This window comes from Lipophrys pholis, assembly GCF_963383615.2.
Source record: "Lipophrys pholis genome assembly, chromosome: 4".
NCBI classification, from domain to species: Eukaryota; Metazoa; Chordata; class Actinopteri; order Blenniiformes; family Blenniidae; genus Lipophrys; species Lipophrys pholis.
The window spans coordinates 24,127,813-24,147,725 of NC_137637.1; the positions used below are offsets into that span (position 1 = coordinate 24,127,813).

The 19,913-nt window shown below is 40.7% G+C and overlaps 1 protein-coding gene across 5 annotated transcripts in view; it reads left to right on the forward strand.

Annotated features, from left to right (window-relative positions):
- cadpsb (Ca2+-dependent activator protein for secretion b) overlaps positions 1-18,616 on the forward strand; it is a 68,805-nt gene extending 50,189 nt beyond the window's left edge. For 4 of the 5 annotated variants that reach the window (XM_080462099.1, XM_080462096.1, XM_080462097.1 and 1 more), the window contains 11 exons: positions 2,045-2,151; positions 6,448-6,604; positions 6,714-6,855; positions 9,136-9,291; positions 9,386-9,533; positions 9,771-9,845; positions 9,965-10,048; positions 10,555-10,587; positions 10,685-10,792; positions 17,706-17,810; positions 17,913-18,616. In XM_080462099.1, the coding sequence (XP_080318225.1) occupies positions 2,045-2,151; positions 6,448-6,604; positions 6,714-6,855; positions 9,136-9,291; positions 9,386-9,533; positions 9,771-9,845; positions 9,965-10,048; positions 10,555-10,587; positions 10,685-10,792; positions 17,706-17,810; positions 17,913-18,089 (1,292 nt within the window). In that variant the 3' untranslated portion in view covers positions 18,090-18,616. Of the gene's footprint in view, positions 1-2,044; positions 2,152-6,447; positions 6,605-6,713; positions 6,856-7,635; positions 7,798-9,135; positions 9,292-9,385; positions 9,534-9,770; positions 9,846-9,964; positions 10,049-10,554; positions 10,588-10,684; positions 10,793-17,705; positions 17,811-17,912 lie in introns of all 5 variants that reach the window. The other variant, XM_080462095.1, reaches the window with a different exon arrangement.
- Positions 18,617-19,913: the final 1,297 nt, after the last annotated feature.

The following is a 19,913-nucleotide window of genomic DNA, read 5'->3' on the forward strand; positions in this document are numbered from 1 at the left end:
TCTGCATTCACGGAGGTTTTTGGCACTTTTGTCGACTCCCGTAACTGTCTAACACATGTAATCAGTAAATCTTTTAAGGTGGTGGAAACTCCAAATCCATCAAACTCTTAGAGTATTACAATCTCCCACAGAAAGAATAAGATATATACTTGACATAAGCAACATTTTAATGTAACCCCCATCATCAGTTGCAACACAAATTAGCATACATTTCAACTCAAGGTCATATCTGATAATGTAATTGTACACAAATATGTGTGTTTTCAATACATGTATGGTCATACATGTAAATCTGTCCCCCTGTCACTTTAGCGGCTTAAACATTCAGACTAGTCACATTTATCTAAACCGCAAACAACTTATGCCCTACTTTTGAGGTGCCTGATAAAGCAGATCGTTTCATTTGTATTGCGTCATTACTTAAATACTTTGGACCAGTTGAGAAAATTAGACATTTAAACATAAAATAGATGAAATATAAAGTAGGTGAAGAAGAATGCACCATCAGACTAATTATGTGTATCCGTTTTCATGCTATGATGAGTTTTTCTCAGAGCTTCCAAAGCACAAAACATGATAATTAAAAAACTTTTTCATAATTGTCATAATGTGTCATAATTATGATGAATTGGCCAATTAGTGTTGGACAATAGTCTGTAATATAATAAATTGTTTTTAAAAAGCTTTAATGGTGCTTATCAGACTAAATTTGTTGCTTTTCTAGACCAAACAAAGAACCAAACCATGTTCAGATTTCCTCCCAAGTGCTCTTGTTCATGTAAGACTATAACCACGCAATATATAGTTACTATATTACAAATTCATGCGATTCATCCATTAGCATCGATTATATGTCCCTAAAGACAATGGTTAAGTATTACACGGCTGTTTAGATATCTCAGATTTCTCCTACTGATGAGACTTCATGAGAAATGAAAGCGCAAACCTAAAGTTCAAGTCAGGGTTTTTTCACATCGGTTTCCACAAAGTTCCCAAAATAGATTAGTAACACTACCCAAGAAGATAATAAATAAATAAATGTTTTTCCTTAAAACGGCTACTGTTTCATGTAGAGTTGCGTATTTATGTGCTTTTAATTTCAGATGTGTGTAGCCATTCGGTTCCATGGTCCAGTTAAAATGCATAGTCATACTGTTTTGAAGCTCCCATTTCATGACATGTGTCTGTTTTATCAGATCATTCTTTCAGCGAAGGTACCAGCACATGATTTGGAGCCTTTGCAAAATTATAGGACAAAATTCAGCACAAGAAAAGTAAAAGAAGGCTAAAATGGCTTCAGAGCACAAAATCAAATCTAAGTATAGCACACTGTAAAAGTATTCTTCCGAATATTATCTGTTGACTTGTTACTATTAAAACAATCGCATCTGTTTGTTTTGTGTTTTTTATGCAAGGTGACATTAAAACGGTCCTTCCTGACCATCATAGAAATTCACTTGCTGAAGCGATCACATAAAATTATCTCTAGAATGTTCCTACTAAACGCATTTGTTTGTATTTAGCCAAAAGTCAACAACCTTGCAATATTGTTTGTGAAAAAACGAGTCATGCAATCCGATGTGTTATTGCATATGAATTTCAAGTCGATTGACATATTTTTACAGTGTGCGTTCTTGGATTGGCTTTAACCATACCCTGAGACAGCTCCTTATTCAGATGGCTTACGCAGTACCGCTCCACAATCTGCATGTTTCTGATGCCACATTGCACCTCCATTTCAACGCCACTGAGTCTGACTACCCTACAAACACATCAGCTCTGTTGCTCTATGTCATGCAGCCCAAAATGCAAAATACAGCAAGTGATAACGCTTTACTTATTATGGGGGGGGCGTTGTAGGTGGACATCACAGTGTAGCTGCTGTGTTTATACTTTTATTAAGCAGTCAAAAATACAGACAGAGAAAATTAAATCTTCTGAATAGTCATCAACCCCCCCCCCCCCCCCCCCCCCCCCCCCCCCTCGGGATCCTTCTCTGTGCTTGACTAACCACTCATCCCTCACCCTCATCCTTTTGTCTCAGAGAACGTAGGCCGCTTAGTCACGCCTGCCAAAAAGCTGGAGGAAACAATTCGCCTGGCGGAGTTAGTCATAGAGGTCCTCCAGCAGAACCAGGAACACCATGCGGAGGTGAGTGAGAACCCTCTCCTCCTCTCCTCCTCAAAGCACTTTCCCTCTATGCTCTCACTCTTATCTCACTCGCCCCACAGCAGGGAGTTAGTCTTATTATCAGTCTGAGATAAATATAACTGCTTTCATCTATGGGTAACAAAACAAACCCTTTTTAGAGAAGAATTTAATTTAGGAAAGCTGAGCTCTAATTGGTGTTCGACAGTCCGTGGCTACATGGAATCAGAGCGCCGTGTTCGAGTTTAGCTGGTAAATTAGACAGACAATGATACGGCGTGTGCGTCTCCTGCCTCTGATCACAGTGCTACTGCCGACAGTGCTGATAAAGTGATAAGAACAGCTTAAATGTGGTGCAGGATAAACATTTGTCAAGAAAGCAAATAAATCAGGTTTAAGACCGGTAAATTGTTTTTGTTTGGCCACAAAAAATAATCAGCTGTCTAAGAAATATTCAGACCTTTTTCATTTTTAGTAAAAGAAGCAATTCAGAAAGATGAAACAGTCCTGCATAATGAGATCCTGCTTATGTGCAAAAAGCAGTGTTATTCATTGATTTCATTACCAAAATGGAATAAAAATAAATGACTCTTTGAGAATCATTTAGTAAATTGAGGTATTGTAAGATAATTGGTTTTTTTTTTTCTAACTATGAAACCAGTTATTACACAAATAGTTAAATGTGTGTTTTCTTCGTGAAAACTAAAAGATGTGGTCATTGTTTTGGTTTTTATAATGATTCTGATGAGCTGGGGCAGTCTTTCTAGCCAGTATAGGTAGTATTTATGTACTGCTTATGAATTATTTATGACTAAAGCTGTTCTTTGCTTCAATCAACTTACCTGTAGAACTCAAAGAGGTAATAGATTTACTAACATCAAGCCTCAGATGCTTCATTTTTAGTGATTTCCCTTAGCAATGCAGAAATATAATACAACAAATATTCTGAATTAGAAATGTATTGATTATGTTGATTTCCCAAAAAATAAACAAACACGAAAATCTTTTTAAATCTAACCTCTGTAAACTCTCAAATAGGTTTAGGAGGTTTTCATGACAGCCTCTAGGCTAATCTAGAAAGAATCTAAAAAAAAAAGCTTGTTGTGAGTTTATAAACCAGAACTGTTCAAAATCCTTAAGCACTTATGCGCAACACTCATTATATAGTTTTCTTCTGAGAATTAACAACAGATGACCACTAACAGTATTTGCTTTGTAAATGTAACACAGAAGCATCACATGTAAAGATATAACAAAAATAGAAGGAAATATTCATGATTTAAATCTCTGAAAGTTTTCCTCTTTTCTGCCCTAATCATCAAGCTGAGAGAAAGCATGATGAAGATGTGCAGTTGTGTGGATTTAAAGGTGATCCAGTGTGATCTTAGATCATGCAGATAAAGCAGATTTATTGTATCTCTCTGAATATGCTTGACAGGCGGCAGTCACAAGTTCTGGAGATCAATCGGTACAGTATTTTTATTTCATTTTCCTCCTCAGTCCCCATCACGAACCCTCCTGTATGGCATGTGCGCCACTATGGCAACAGGCACGTTTCTAGGCAGAGTGTGAACCTATAGGTACAGTAGCAGTGGGTGGGCTTGTGCACATATATATGAAAGCCAATTTAAAAATCAAGAGAAAGGACTTTAGCTTGCACAACATACCTGTGACCATAAAGCATGTTCATCGGGCCATAAAGAGGTTTCCTTTCTCTCCAAGCATGCTAAACCAATAAATTCCCCAAAGTATGCTTCATGTGAACCTTTTGGAGTTTGATCCACCATGAACATTTGTACCCCCCCCCCCCCCCCGTTCCCCCCTTCATCCAGCGATTTATTTCACAGTCCGCACTTGTTCAAGCATTACTTCTCCAGCTTCTCCTCTTCCATCCCTCTATGCTGTCTACTCTTAGTTCAACCAACCTTATCAAAGAAATGCCTCAAAAATACATTATTGTTCTGTACATCTTCCTGTGTTCTCACTGTCATATGATTGGTGACTGTCCAAACAGGGAAAAGAGGTATGTAGTCGAGTGGAATGAAAAACGCTCCTAAAGCTCTGTGCATGTCCAGTAAATGATGCCACGTCTCCTCCCTCCCCAGCATCAGTACACACCGCTCCTCCGGGACGGGTCCCTTTGACACAGTTGCAATGATAAAGCACTAGAGTCTGTGTGGCTGAACACTGCGTCTGCCACAGACCTCTCAGGGTCCTGTTTGTGTCCCAAAATCATGATCAAAGGTTGGAGGAAACTCTGCCTGGTGACCTTTGAGTGTTTCCCCTTCCCCCAACCTCCCTGGAAACTTTTCCCGTCCTCCCTTTTAACCATTTTGAGACTGTCTCTCCTTGAATGTGATGGAGAAAAAGCCTTGTGTGCTGCCTGTTTCTAACGTTAGAGCTATTATACTTTCTATATTTTGGGAGTGGGCAGGTAAGTAGCCAGGTAAGTAAGGTTTCTGCTGCCACTGTTGTGGTTAATCACATTAGAGAAAAACTCAGAAAAAAAAAGAAGGTGATTAAAAAAAAAAAAGCATGCAGCATAATTTGGGCAGATTAAGCTTTGTTTATTGAACTTGGCAACATGTCAGTCTGAATGATAAGCATATAAGCCAGGCCAAGACTGCCAGCAAAGCAACTACTTTACTAGTGCTGTCAAAGAGGAAGTCGACTGGAAGTCCTGACTGTGCTGGAAAACTGTCAGCTGAATGTCAGACACTTACTTAACTAATTGGAACCGGCGTGATTCAACACGAGGGATGCTTCGTGCTGCAGTCTTTGGTGTGCCTAGTCAAAGATGTGCATGAGTCACATTCACATCTGGTGGGCAATGGGTCTGTTGGCGATGTGAATGGTTACGGCAGTTTGGTATAAAAGCATGCAGGGCGATCCACGTTTGCATGAGAGAAGCACCTTGGTCCTAAGACAGACGGATACTGTTGTGGAAATAATGAGGCACTAACATGCAACCGCACTGAGCAAATCTTCCTCTAAATATATTCTGGATTTACAATTAATCCCACCTTTAAGTCCTCATTAACTAGAGCTGGGGATTTGATGTGATGGAAGACACACACACACACACACACACACACGCACCCACGCACGCACACACACACACACACACATACACACACACTGGTGTGATAAGCATTCGTGTGTTTCTATTTGAAAACCATACATCCATAATTTCCTGATGAAAAGTGTTAAAGTCGATCAGTTTTCACATAGCTGATGGAATTAATCTTCAAACTAAAAGAGATCAACTGGTGGAAATTGAAAAGGATGGTTTGATATTTTAGGATATCCACCCAATTGCTGTGTTGCTGTTAATTAGACGGGAACATTGGTTGCTCATTAAACATTCATCTGGAGCAAAGACCAGAAACTGAAAGCAACAGCTTGTTTGACTCTGCCCAACATTCCTGAAGCTCTTTTCTGGGTTAAGGAGTTCCGCTGTAAGAGCGTAAGATGCAGGGGCCAACCATTTCACACTCCACTGTCATCCTGAGTTCAATGCTTTTGTGTCCTCGTGCAAACAAAAATTAATGAAAGAAACAACCTCTGTAAGATGGTTTGTGCTTTTGAAGCAAGCAAACGTGTGCAGAAATGTAAACTTTTATCTTTCTGGAGTTGTTAGAATAGTGAGGACGTCTTCTGTTTTGAATCTCACTGATGACAGGGTCACCACTGTGAGTCCCTGAGTGAGGTCCATAATCCCCAACGACTCCAGTTGAGTCTCGGAATGTTTGTCAAATCAAACATGTGGATGACATGATCAGGTTTTTTTTTACTTCGGAAGGAAGGAGCCCAAAAGCACTATAATCTTGGTTTGTTGTCTCGAGGATTTTAGGTTTTAGGACCCTGTTATAAAGCAGCTCTAAACTTCAGAAGCCTGAGACTTATTTTTAATATGTATATTCATAGCTTTATAATATGATTATTCAAGTGTTTATAGTGCTGTTAGTACTACCTCTTAGAAAATACTCAAACTTGCTGTTTCCTTCAGTTTCAAGTCATCATGCTCACCAAAGCAAAAAAGTTGCCTCAGTTCTATATTTAAAGCACAGATATGAACGTTGCACAAATGTTCCTGCAAGCAAGTCAAAGTGCATTTTGAAAAATAAAAAAACCCAAACTATTCCCTTTACAAACAGTTATAAGGTATTAATCAATCAGTTATACTATATAGTATATAGTATATAGAACTCAAGACTTTGTTCTTGTCTTCTATTTCTTTCATCCTCTCGTCTGTTGCGTTGCGCTCACCTGTGGCTGTTTCCCCCGCTGTGTCTGTAGGCATTCGCATGGTGGACAGACCTCATGGTGGAGCACGCAGAAAACTTCCTGGCCCTCTACGCCATTGACATGGACGCCGCTCTGGAGATCCAGTCCCCTGAGAGCTGGGATAGTTTCCCTCTTTTCCAGTTGCTCAACGACTTCCTCCGGGCAGACTGTAAGCTCACTGGCACGTATTCATGCCGACACCTGTGGGTATTTTCCCTCTCCAAGATACTCATATATTCCTGTCACTGGTGTTTTTTTTTTGTTTTTATTTCCTGTAGATCATCTGTGCAATGGAAAGTTCCACAAACACCTTCAGGATCTGTATGCTCCTCTGGTGGTTAGATATGTGGATCTGATGGAGTCCTCCATCGCACAGTCAATTCACAAGGGCTTTGACAGAGAGTCCTGGGAGCCTGTAAAGTAAGGAACCTCAGACTTCATAGCTAGGTTGGAGGATGGCTGGAGATGCAAGGCTTTTATGTTCCTTTGACAGACCGACTGTGTGGAGGCTGACGTCTAAGAGAGAAACCTAGAACGTTCACCCGAGCTTCCTGTGGGTTCACGCTTAAAGAATGAGCCAAGAGTGGGCTGAATAACCTATTTTCTCAGTGAAAGAAATGGGTTATTTATTCTGAAAATAGTCTTTGATTAATGTGTGTGTCTTACCAATTTCTCTGCGACACATTGGGGTCAGGGCAACACATAATATTTCCGTTGCTTTGTTTGTGAACTAACCTTCATCATGTGTGCTTTGACATGTTAGAAACAGAAGGCCTCCGGTTTATTATGTTGCCGTTATAATTTGTTTGTCGTGGTTTTAACACGTTTGCTTTTGCATTATTATTATTTTTTTTTTTTTTACTGCCAAGAATATATATAAGATTTGATGAGGTAAAAGTGTGTTGTTTTTTATGGTCTTTATGTGTGATCATTGTTTCCAGTGTTACTTTGCTTCACCCACTCGCTGCATTTAAAACACCGTATGTGTGCATCCTGAGTCCAGCTCTTTTAACTCTTCAGGTATCTCTGTACAATGTGCGTCTTTGACTATTGCTGTCATGTTTACATGTGCTGCTGTACGTTTCCTGTCTCCACCTCTTTGATTAAGATTTCTTTTTCTGATGAGTGTTACATGGCTTTCTGCAGCTCCCACACCACTGTTATGGATTCTTTTTTTCTTTTTGTCTGTCTTTTCTGCAGGAGTTTAACAAGTAATCTGCCCAATGTGAATCTACCAAATGTGAACCTCCAAATTCCCAAAGTACCAAATCTGCCAGTGCCAGTAGCAGGACTATCAGTTAACCTTCCACAAATGCCTAGCTTTTCTACCCCGTCATGGATGGCTGCTATATATGACTCTGAGTGTGTATTCAATTAGTTTGCTTTAGATTTCCTGAGCAAGCAGAGAACTTGGTATGAAGATGCCTTCAGATTAAACAACGGAGCCATTTTACAAAAATAGAACCTCATTTGTATGAATGACGGTCATTTGGAATGAAAGTCAACGATTTCTGAAAGGCTCCTCGGTTGGTTCAGTTATGTTTTCTCTGGTGTGAGAACTCTGTGACGCTGTTCATGTTCATGCCAAGGTCACTCTGAGAGGTGTTAGCGTAGATGGGGGTTCTGCTGTCTGAAATGAGAGGCTGAAACACTCTCATTTGTCTCAACATGCATGCTGTTGAGCTGAGGTGTGGAGATACAGGCTAAAAAAAAAAATTTTTTTTTTTTTAAATATATCAAAAGCTTCAAGGCTATTGGGGATTTTCTGCACAAGAACAAATGGCTAGTATGCCTTGCAGCCCATTTTGAAAACATTTCCTAGTCCAGATCTCCATTGCACAACATATGCATCTCCCCAGAGTTGTTGTCCACAGACATTTGCTTTAGTGATGCTTAGCATTTTGTAGATTGTACATGCCCATAGGTTCATCTCTGACCTTGACCGCCTGCTAGCAGTCTGATTGGGAGAGCCGGCAGCGTGGCTCGGAGATGATAATGCTGAGAGGCTTTGAAGCAAATTATTAAACGTCTCCCTCTCGGTCTCATCACACTTCCTTCCCGCATGCTTATCGTAGCACTTTCCTCAATCAGCTCTGCTCAGGAAGGCCACAAAGGTCCGCATGGTTTGTTTGGTAGTTCTTCCAGGAGCTCCACCAGCCTGGGAACATGGATGTTGAGAGAGGGCATGTCATGACTGAAGTCAGTTTGGAGAATTTTTATTTTTTTTTAATGTGTTTTTGAAAACCATGAAAGCCTTTTTTTTTTGTGTGTGTGTGTTTTACATGCCCTCCCTCACTCCTCCATCCCCCTCCCCCCTTTGTCTTGACAGTGTGATCAGCTGCTGTATCTGCAGTGACTTTACCTGCATGTGGCCACTTCACATACCAATCAATAATCATGCTCTACGGCATGGTTATTGATTCCCTTACAGTAAACCCTGCCCGCTCTCTTTCAGCCATACACTGACTGTCCACAAACCCCTGAGCAAACGGGAAATGAGACGCACGCCAGTCAGTGTATGGTGAGAGGAAAATCTGACTGTGTTTGGGTGTAGAGGAACAGCATCCTCCTCTGCACCTGCCGCCCCCACACCCCCCCACCCCTCCCCGAGACCCCCGACCTCTGCAGTGGTTTGACCACAGTCTTCTGACCTGTGTTTGTGTGTGCGTGCGTGCGCGCGTGTGTTTGGATCAATGGCAGTAACGGCTCCGGTACGTCAGAGGACCTCTTCTGGAAGCTGGATGCCCTGCAGACTTTCATCAGGGACCTGCACTGGCCCGAGGAAGAGTTCGCCAAACACCTGGAAAGTCGCATCCAGCTCATGTCGAGCAACATGATCGAGAACTGCGTCAAGCGGTGTGTTTTCTGCCACAGAAGAGCAAACGCTCCGGGAAACAACCAGCCAACTGACTGCATTTTTCACACGTGTGTCGTTTCTCCCGGCTCCCAGCACCAGGATGGCGTTTGAATCCAAGCTGACAAAGAGCAGCAAGTCCACAGATTTCCGCATTTCTCCAACATTATGCACCATGTTCAATGTGATGGTGGATGCCAAGGACCAGTCAGCTAAACTGTGTGCTATGGAGATGGGCCAAGAGGTAAAAAAAAAACAATAAAATCATCTGAGTTAAAGACTCCATGCTGGACAAGCTTTTCATCCCACTCATAAAATACTATAACACGCATCTTAAAGCAAGTAAAGACATTGAATTGAAATCCCTCTTTACATCCATGCCTCAGCATGAATAAAGAATATAAGTACTTTTACCATCAGGAACAGGATTATTGTGAGTCTGATGAAATAGATCATGAGCGATCCTGCTCTTCCTTTGCAGAAACAGTTCCACACTCAGATAGACGAGCTGATCGAGGAGAGCGTGAAGGACATGATCCAGCTCCTGGTTGCAAAGGTGAGGCTTTTTTAAATGATGTGAGAATAAACCACATTGTGACCTTTATTGAGTGGATGGTCAATAGCTTGGAAATGATTCTGCTTCTTCTCTTTCTTTCTTTTTTTTTTTTTTTCCAGTTCGTTGCAATCCTGGAGGGAGTGTTGGCAAAGATTTCCAGATACGATGAAGGCACTCTCTTCTCCTCATTTCTTTCATTCACGGTGAGCTGAAGTTTCTTTATTCATGAATCGATTGTTTGGTTTAGGCCAACTCACAGACAATGTATTGAAAAATGGCTAAATGCCAAAGTTGGTGATTTGATTTGATGAGTTTCTCTGGATTTGGTCCAAGAAAAAAATAGTTTTTTGTCATTGAGAGTTAAAATGTATATATATTTTAAGCTCAGTATGTTTGCACGAGTCATTGCTTTGTTCCCTTGAGATATCAGATTATTTTCTGCACAAACAATGAAAGAAATGTTACCTTTAAATATCTTTGAACACACAACATGTAAGAAGTCTTCCGTATTATAATAATTACAGTCAACATAAGGGTTTGTGTAAGCAATATTCAAAGTAAGTGTTTGTCTCCACTGTTGGTACTTGAGTTCAAGTTTTATATCTTATTTGATAATAATTTAATTACTACTCAGGGCAGTTTTTTTTTAAACTGATGGCCAGTCTTTTATCCCTTCACCTTTGGTCTGACAGTTTTGTTTTGATTTCAGGTGAAAGCTGCCTCAAAATATGTGGATGTACCTGTAAGTTTGATCATGTTTGGTTGTGAGCTCTTTCCACCAGTAATTACACAATTAACGTTCCCTGATGCGTGACCCTGCTCTGTTTCTGTTTTCATAGAAACCTGGAATGGACGTAGCCGATGGCTATGTGACCTTTGTGCGCCACTCTCAGGATATGCTCCGTGATAAGGTCAATGAGGAGGTGTATATAGAAAGGTTATTTGATGTAAGTAAGATGCCGTCTCCTCCTCACAAGAAGGGAGGGGCCTTCCAAAATGTGGCAAAACAACAGGGCAGAGGGGGATAAGTCCCATTTTGAGACCAGGAAATGTATTTCAGCCTGGCAGAAGAGGCTTTTGCTGGTCCTCTACCTCTCTCGACTTGTTCTGTTTCTTTCTGTCTCTCCTCTCTCTGAATCGTTGCTGCCCTCTGCATTCTGGTGTGCATTGCCACAGTGCTTTTGGGCCTTTGTGTATCAAAAAAAGGAAACTTTTCTTTACAAAGAGTCCATAAAAGCATCCTCAAAAAAGGATTATCGGAAGCAGTGCTCTCTGTGGAAAGGACAGAACAATCCATAGTGATCATGTACCAGGGCTTTTTTAGATCACCTCTGTACTGTGGCTTCAGACACTTTCCACATAAAGCATGTCAGCCCGCTGAATGAATGACACTCAGTTCTCCTGGCCTCAGTCCACAGTGAAGCCCTCCAGCAGGCTCTCCATGTGGAGTGAAAATATTACGTGAAAGACTCACTGATGGATAGGCCTGAGTCACCAAATGATGTCAAACTCAGATGCTGACATGTCAAATACCCTTCATCTGTTAGAACAGTGGTTCCCAACATATGGTTCAAAACTGGCCCGAGGGGCCAGAGACGCACGTGAGCAGTCATGAAAGTGATTCAACTGATTGGTGCACGCGTGCGTGCCCGAGTGTGTGTTTGTTACATCAGAGGCAGCCTATGCGATCGCCTACTTAAAGGAGACATATCATGCTTTTAAATCCTTCCTTTTTACATATAAATCATACAGTTGTGGTCTATACAACGCGAAACTGCAATGCTTGGGTCTGAATTCCTCATTATTAGAGCTCCACAGGCCCCTTTTCAACCCCTTTTCTGATGTGCTTCTGAGAGCAACTCGTTTTGGGGCGGTCTCTTCAAATGCAAATGAGAGACTTCATACCCCTCCTCCTCTCCAGGTTGCAGAGGTGACACTCGGTTCAACGTCACCCTGTTCGGCCATCTTTGTAGTTTGATAGAACAGATACAATTATCTAGCGGCGCAGAAACTTTATATTCACACATTATTTACAAAATGTCAACAACGGAAGATTTGTCCATCCAGCCATACATGTTGGAGCCAGAGTCAGACCCGGCGGAGCGAGATGAAAATGACGATGATGCACCTGAAGAACAACGTCTTCATATGGATGTAACGCAATGGTGTGTTACTATATTTACACTAACTTCTCCATCCATGCCCACTACTACAATACTGCCTGTATTACAACGACTATTTAACACAGAAGTTACATTATAATCTAAAACGAGCACACAGCGCTAACATATGAAGACGGTGCAACTGCTAATGCTAACAAAACAATGACAGGGACGTCTTATCATCACACTTTTTAGCGTTATATACAGCTTACCGAAGTGCTCTGTTCGTCGTCTCCATAGATAGAAGGAACTGACCGCTCAATCAGACGAAGTCTTTCGGCAAATCCTTCTTTATACTGGCGGAGGTTGCTGAAGCAGTCGTCCTTAAAGTGATTCGCGCACACAAAAATGATCTTACCCACAGATGTGGGTACATTTCTGTGAAAAATAAAACTCAACCAGGCACTTCGAAAAGGTTCTGATGCTGGGAGACGGTGTAACGAAGCTTGTGGGTTACTACATCCAACAACCGAACATTTCGACTTATCCTCTCGTAACTTCGGTTGGACTACAAAATCGCAGCGAGAAACAAAAATGGCGGATTGCTCGAAATGTCGATGTCCTAATTTGGCAGTTCCGCCGGGAATACTGTGACGTCATTGTTCAAAAAACGTAATAGAGAATAGAAAAATCGAAACCGATCGCAAAATATGACCAAAACAGAATATAAAGATATCAACGGAGCACCTGAAGAGACTACTTTGAACTTTTCTGTACTTCTAAACACTCTAAATATACAACAAAATGCATTTAAGGGCTAAAAAAGTGGATTTAGCATGATATGTCCCCTTTAAGGCCTTTAAACATTTACAAATAAACACAAGAATTGAGAATTTATACCTGCTTTTATAATAAACATTGTCATAGATAGTGTTAATAAATTGGAAAGGAATGGCCAATATCTTACATTAATTATTGTCAGTGCAATGTTGATTGAGTGATTTGTATTTATTTACATGTTAAAAAGAAGAAACAAAACAAAGGCAATGCAAAATAAAATAAAAGGTCTAAATAAATGAAATACATGTAGAAAAGATAAAATAATCTGTTTTTGATACAGGCTAATCTTTGTTTACATGATCGAAAAGAAGTCGGGAGAATCATATATATATATATATGAGTAAATATTATCAAAGTAGCGCCTTTAAAAAAAAAAAAAGTTATTAAAAAAAAAAACGTTCTCACTGAACACGTAACAAAATGCATATGTAAAAACTATCAACTGATGTTAAATATTTATATAAAGAGAAGAAAGTCCTATTTAGTAGTGCAATACTAAGTCAGTGCAAAAATATGCTCGTTGCTTTGTAGTGTATTTTTACAGTGCAGTTCTGTGTTAAACATAAAGCCCTGAAGTGCTTTTCTAAAATATGGTCTCCGACTTCTGTATTGTTCTATTTTTCCCGTCTTTTTAAACATGACACCGTGGGCTCAGTTGAGGAGCGACTTACACTTTTTTTTTTCTATGAAGTGTATATTCCTGTTCTGACTCAATCTGATAGTATTCTGGTGTGGCGCAGTCCATTTCTACTCCCACACTTTTAGCTGAGCAACAGCAGGACGCCTCACAGCTTCTCCAGCTCCAAATTTAAACTCGACAAGATGGGTTATGATTGAACCACGCGTGATCAGGGGCATTATGATCACGCATGACTGTGACGAGTCGTGAACCAAAAAGAGTTGGGAACCAGTGTGTTTGAGGGTGAAGAGAGCACTGTCTTAACAAACATAATCCTAACGGGATACATTGGCCTAAATGTGTCCTCCATGTGTGATTTGAACGACACATAACGCTGTGACGTGTGCGCTTCATGTCATTCAGAAACTTGTTTGTACAGACCTGTGTCTCCGCAGGTGTGTGACAGCTTTGTGTGGTTCTTGGACTCAGTTCTGTCTGTGAGACGATGGTGTGAAGTTTTTTTTTTATGTCTGACAGACTCTCGGTAGTCTTGTTTTTTTTTTTTCCGTTGGCGTGTGGCTGCAGAGGAGGGAGTCTCGTGACGGATAAATATCATTTTGTTTGTTTTTGAGTGTGAGGAGTGATACTGTCGTGAAGAGGGTCTGCTTTTGTCTTTGAGGTCCACACTGACTACCCCACCTCCCTCCCCCCTCCCCTCCTCCCCCCCCCCCCCCCCCCCCCCCCCCCCCCCGTCTCCTTTTTGTGTGTTTTTTGGAGTTGTACCCCTCATGTACAGAAATCCTACTCAGCACTGTCGTGTTAAATGAAAGATAAATCAAGCTGTGGATGTTGCAGTTTTAGCCGTTGAAACTACACGTCAGCTCGAGGATGTCAATGTTTCTCTCTTTCATTTGAACGCATTTCCATCCATCCATCTGCATGCGCGTGAAACTCGCTACCCTGCGCCGCATTGGCTCTGCCTTATCTCTCTTTCTCTCACAGGTTTGTTTCAATCCTTTTTAGTCTCCTCTTTTTCTGATTAACACCATTCCTGCTGCCTCCTCTCTTCAAAAGTGGCACTTATCTCTAGTGTTGCATTGCGTTGTTTTATCACATTATGTTGGTTGGCATGATTTTAAAGTCAAATAATCTTCCTGTGTACATCTTCTAGCATGACCCTCCTCCTCAGAGTTCTGCCTCATTTGCACATAGAGCAGTCTTCCTTAGCACGTACTTCAGCCACCCACCCACCTGCGAGATCTGCATGCACTGCACGCTCAACTCGACTGTGAAGTGGACAGGCATCTGCATATCCGGCTCAAACCTTTCAGCCACTCACCCAAAACCTGATCTCAACCAAACCTCAACCAAACCGAGCTGATTCACGTCCCCTACACACTTCTGATTCGGGCCTTGTAAACTTTTCTTCTTTGTTCTGAAGCGTGCATTCCTGCCTACTCACATGTTTAAAGTTGACTTTTTTTTTTTCTTATTTCTTGGAGGTGTGACGACTGTTTCTAGTAGGCGTGCTGTTCTCTTGTAACTTCAAACGTACGCAATGTGGGGGGAAAAAAAAAAAAAACCTGAGGCCCAATGCAAAACCGGAGAAAAGATACAAGAAAATAGCACCGCTGCTCCCTGCCTGCAAACCATTTACTCACTCTCATTCTATTTTTCTTTTGCTAATGAACCTGTCGGAACTATAATTTAAATTCCCCATGGTAATTTTTACATCTTACAGTGTAGGGTCTTTAAATGCATCTCATCATCGCCACATTAATAAATCATAAATAAAGCCTAAGTAATTGCCTTCAGTAACTGATGGGCCGTGCAGCTTTTACAAAATACTGACCTCAACATTTATTGGGAGCTCAAAATGTTACCGCAATAGAAAGCAGGTAAAATCTTATCAGCGCTTTATGACTTCACTGTTTTACTCATTCCCTCATGTAGCTTAGGCATCCGTCACAACATGTGATGTAGTGTGTGTGCGTGTGTGTGTGTGTGTGTGTGTGTGTGTGTGTGTGTGTTTCAGAAACATTACTTTGAATATACTGTCTGACCAAAATTATCCTTTTTTTAAATTCGTGGAAGATAAACCTGTATTTTATCTTTCCGACACTGTATTTACGTCAGTCATCGTGATCAAATCGACTTTATTTCAAACAGCTCCAAGTGAAGAACAATACAGTCGTTTCATATGAAGCTCTCGTAAAGTAGTAGTGACGTGTGCAATAATGACCGGACTTTCTCTTAAGATCAAAAAAGAAATAATATATGTGAGTTACTTAAAAAAAACAAAAACCTGTTTGAGGAAAGGTCTCATTGCTCATTTCATGCACATTTTACTAAATTCAGAAGGGAAACGTATGAATGTTCCTATGGCCAGTTTGTTTTGCTTCACTGAAGACGCCAGAGCTTCATCAAGCTCTGTAGGACAGGATAGGAGAGGTGGATTTACCAAAAGGTGGAATTACCAGAGATGAACCATTTTATTTTGGGAAAGTGAAAGTAACAATTCAACATGTTTACTTGAGTGAAAAACTGAATTTCCAACTTTATTGACCTATTTCTGGTTGTGGGAGAGGGGGGGGGTGATTACACACACACACACACACACACACACACACACACACACACACACACACACACACACACACACACACACACACACACACACACACACACACACACGGTACTTGTTATTATAACATTATGTTTGTCCGAGTGGACATACCAGCCTAATTATTGGCAATGACACAGACTATTATTCAACCTGGATGATCAGTTTCAGGCAGGAACTCCATTAAAAGCAAGTATTAACATAGCTTGACTTTGTATTCTGAGCTCCTTTTAAGAGTTTATATTTGGAAGTATCGAATCTTCTAATTCCGTCATGTTCAGACCCGCGGGGCACCGGGGCCGACGAACAGACCGACGAACAGAGCAAACAGAACTTTCATTTTTGGGAACAAAGTCTTGATAATTAAACCATTATTGATTTGACATCTTCACTCTTAAGTTCACCAACTTCTGCCCCGTCAATGTGCGTAGCTTTTTTTTCCCTTTCGCTCTGTCTGACTCATTGATGTTAAACAAGGAGCGAAGCAGAGGAGCACAAACCACAGATAAAGTAAACGATCATCAGAGAACGACTATACGGAAGGAAAGTGCAGATACCTGAAGAGGCCCTCGAATCCAGTAACAAAGTGCAAATACGTTTGTTCCTCGCCGCCTCTGAGGATTATACCTTTAACACAGACGTGTTCCAAAGGATTAAATGAAGTTTAATTGGTAAATGTGCTTCTTCATTATGTTTCATCAGTGTGTCCACACAGAGGTGAGGAGTCTACCAATAATGAATATTACTTCATAACGGTGACTCTGTTTGTCTCGTGGTGGTTCAGATTCAGTGGCATCAGTTTAAAAGCACTGGATTACTACAGAAGGCAATGTTAGACCCGACCGCAGCAGATTATTTCTGTGACTTCCATGATGGAGGGAAACAGTTAAAACAAGCTTGCGATTCCTCTGGAGAAGATAAGATTTCTTTATCTTGAACATGACTTTGTGTCTACGTTACGACAGCCTGTTAACTTTGATTTCTAATTTTGACGTGTGAAATGCAAGAGTGTCTGTCTGGTGAAGTGGGCTAGACATTCATTTCTAACAGCTTTTCTGGATAGATTTTTTTTTTTTTTTTTTATGTGATATTTAAAGGTCCCACAGAGAATTGGTATGTTGATGTCTTGTTTATAGAGGATGTCAAGGTACCGCTGGGAAAACAAAAACTGTAAAGAGTAATTTAGGTGTCTAAATCTTCGTGATGGTAAAAAAAGAAAAAAACTCCCCCGTGTGTTTTTCCTCTCAGTACAAAGAAGAAACACAAGTGTCTGCAGGATTACGGAGCTTTAAAACCGAAGGTGACCTGCTGTTGGCTCAGAAAACTGTCAGCCAATCACAGAAACAGTCTAAATGCAGCTGAAAGAGACAAAAACAGCCTGACCATAAATAAAAATATAAAAAAAACAACCGTTGTTTATGAAGTTATGGATTGTATGAAGATATATATATATTTTTTTTTAGGTGCTCAATTTTCTTTCAATTTAAATGATCCACCAGAAGTGTAACTTACGGGACCTTTAAATACATTTAGTGTTTCCATGTAAGCTCATGAGTTGCTGTATCAACTGAGTTGTAGTTCTTTATGTGTCTCACGAAGCTTAGTTTGACGTCGCGCCGTCTTGAGTACGTGTGTGAGTGTGTGTTTTGCTGGAGAGTGTTGCGTTTGTCTTTCAGCAATGGTACACTGCCACCATGAACCTGTTGGGGACCTGGCTGACTGAACGCATGGATCAGCAGCTGCACGTCTACCAGCTAAAGATCCTCATCAGGATTACCAAGGTAAGGCGGCTAATGCCTGTGGGGGTGGAGAAAGCACCCCCCACCCCCCACCCCCGGACCTCACTCTTTAATACCCTTCATCTACCCCACTCCCCAATGCAGAAGAAGTACCGGGACTTCCGCCTGCAGGGCGTCCTCGACTCCACCCTGAACAGCAAGATGTACGACACGGTGCGCAACAGGCTGACGCTGGAGGAGGCCACGGCTTCAGTGAGGGAAGGAGGCATGCAGGGCATCTCCATGAAGGACAGCGACGAGGAGGACGAGGACGACGACTAGAGCCCGTGCACTCAGCCCCACTCCTCCTGCCCCTCCTCACCCCGACCCCCTTTCACACTTTTGACTTTAGCCTGGTTACCGATGCATGTACCAACTCAGATAGCCACTCTAGGACCTCTTTGTCAGCTCGAAATGCCTATGAAGGAACTATTAACTCTTAAAAAAATAAATAAAAAAATAGTACTTATACTGAAGAAAATCGAAATAAAAAGTGAAAAAAAATAACCATGATTGGCAGTTTAGCTGTGTCATGATAAAGATAGCACCTATCTTTGAATCATTCATTTCTAAATTCATTTCTATGTGTTACTAAGCAATATGGAGAACCATTTGTTTGACAATGTTGAGTGAGGTTAATAGGTGTGTCCCTGTCCAATGCAAACCTATATGGCGCTTCTTTGTCGTATTCTACATTCATTAATGGTACATTGTCGTGATGATGAGTGTGTGGACCCTTTTCTTTGTCTTGTCCGTTTTTAAGTGAATGCCAACTGCTTCAAACTGAAAATAAAGACCTCTGTATTTGTCGACGGCTGTTACAGATCAACTGTTGTCTACTCACTGTTAATGAATATCGACAGTGAGTCCAGACCTGCATTTTTACCATGTGTCAATGCTATGTGTCCTCATCTCAATTACTAATTAGACACGATTCAACAGGAATCCGGAACTTCAACGAGTGGGTATTCTAGAGATGCAATATTCTCATAGCTCCATTTTGATAACTTGGGAGATTCTATTTTTATTTCAACATTATAAGGCCTTGAAAACAGGTTCTATTTTAATTGAGTTGCACTTTTACAGAGAAAAGAGCAAAAATAATTTTTTTTATTAAAAAAAAAACAAAAAAGTTGGTCCGTCTTTGTCCTGTAATTGTGTAGAATGAGATGTCTGGCATTTGTTTGGGTCTCACTGTTGTTTTGTATATATTATATAAATATATATATAAATATAAAATGCTGTACATTGCATTCTGAGCCATCGCTGCATGCCTGTGGGTTCCCACCCTCCCCAAACGCTTTGTTTTCTGTGTGAATTAGCTGGTGGATTCATTCTTGCTTTTGCCTTATGAAAGCCAACAGTTGTAATATGCAAGAGCTGTGGCCTCTAAATAAAAATTATTGTACATGTCCATCCTCTCTCGGGTTTCCTGGCTGCACATCAGACACACTCACCTGCACGTGAAAATATGTTCATAAATGTAGGTTGCATAGGAGTGTAGAGGTTGGTACTTTTAGCTCATAATAAAAAAAACTAATTAAAGTTAGTGATGCCTACATTTCAAAATTAAAAGTAGCTTGGCGATAGATTTGTATTAATTTGTAAGTAAGAAACAATCCTCTCACAGCTCCATAGCTTTTAAAATGTGGCAGCCCTGCAAGGAATTAACTAAAAACGACATAAAAAGAAAAAGACCTTCCCAACCTGAATCTACTCCAATGGGCATTCTCCATCCATTAGCTGTTCCGTGGACAGACAGTAGGGGGCGACATGAGGAACATAAAACCAGGATGCAGTGCACCCAAAAGCCAGACTTTATTTAATGTAGAGCAATACATTTTACCGATTAAATAACACCATTACACTATAATAGGGTATATAACAGCATCATAGGGATACGCTGCTATGATACTGTCATATAAACTTGATATGATGGACAAAACCATTTTATTTCTCTTTTTTTTTTTTTTTTTTTTAAAGTTACAAAATAGACTTAACTACCAACCTTGCTGAAATGAGTTGAAGCAAACACACTGGCTCTCTGCGCCATTTTAACCGAATGTCAAGAAAAATCTGATCTGAATCCCAGCAGAGAGCTCAGCG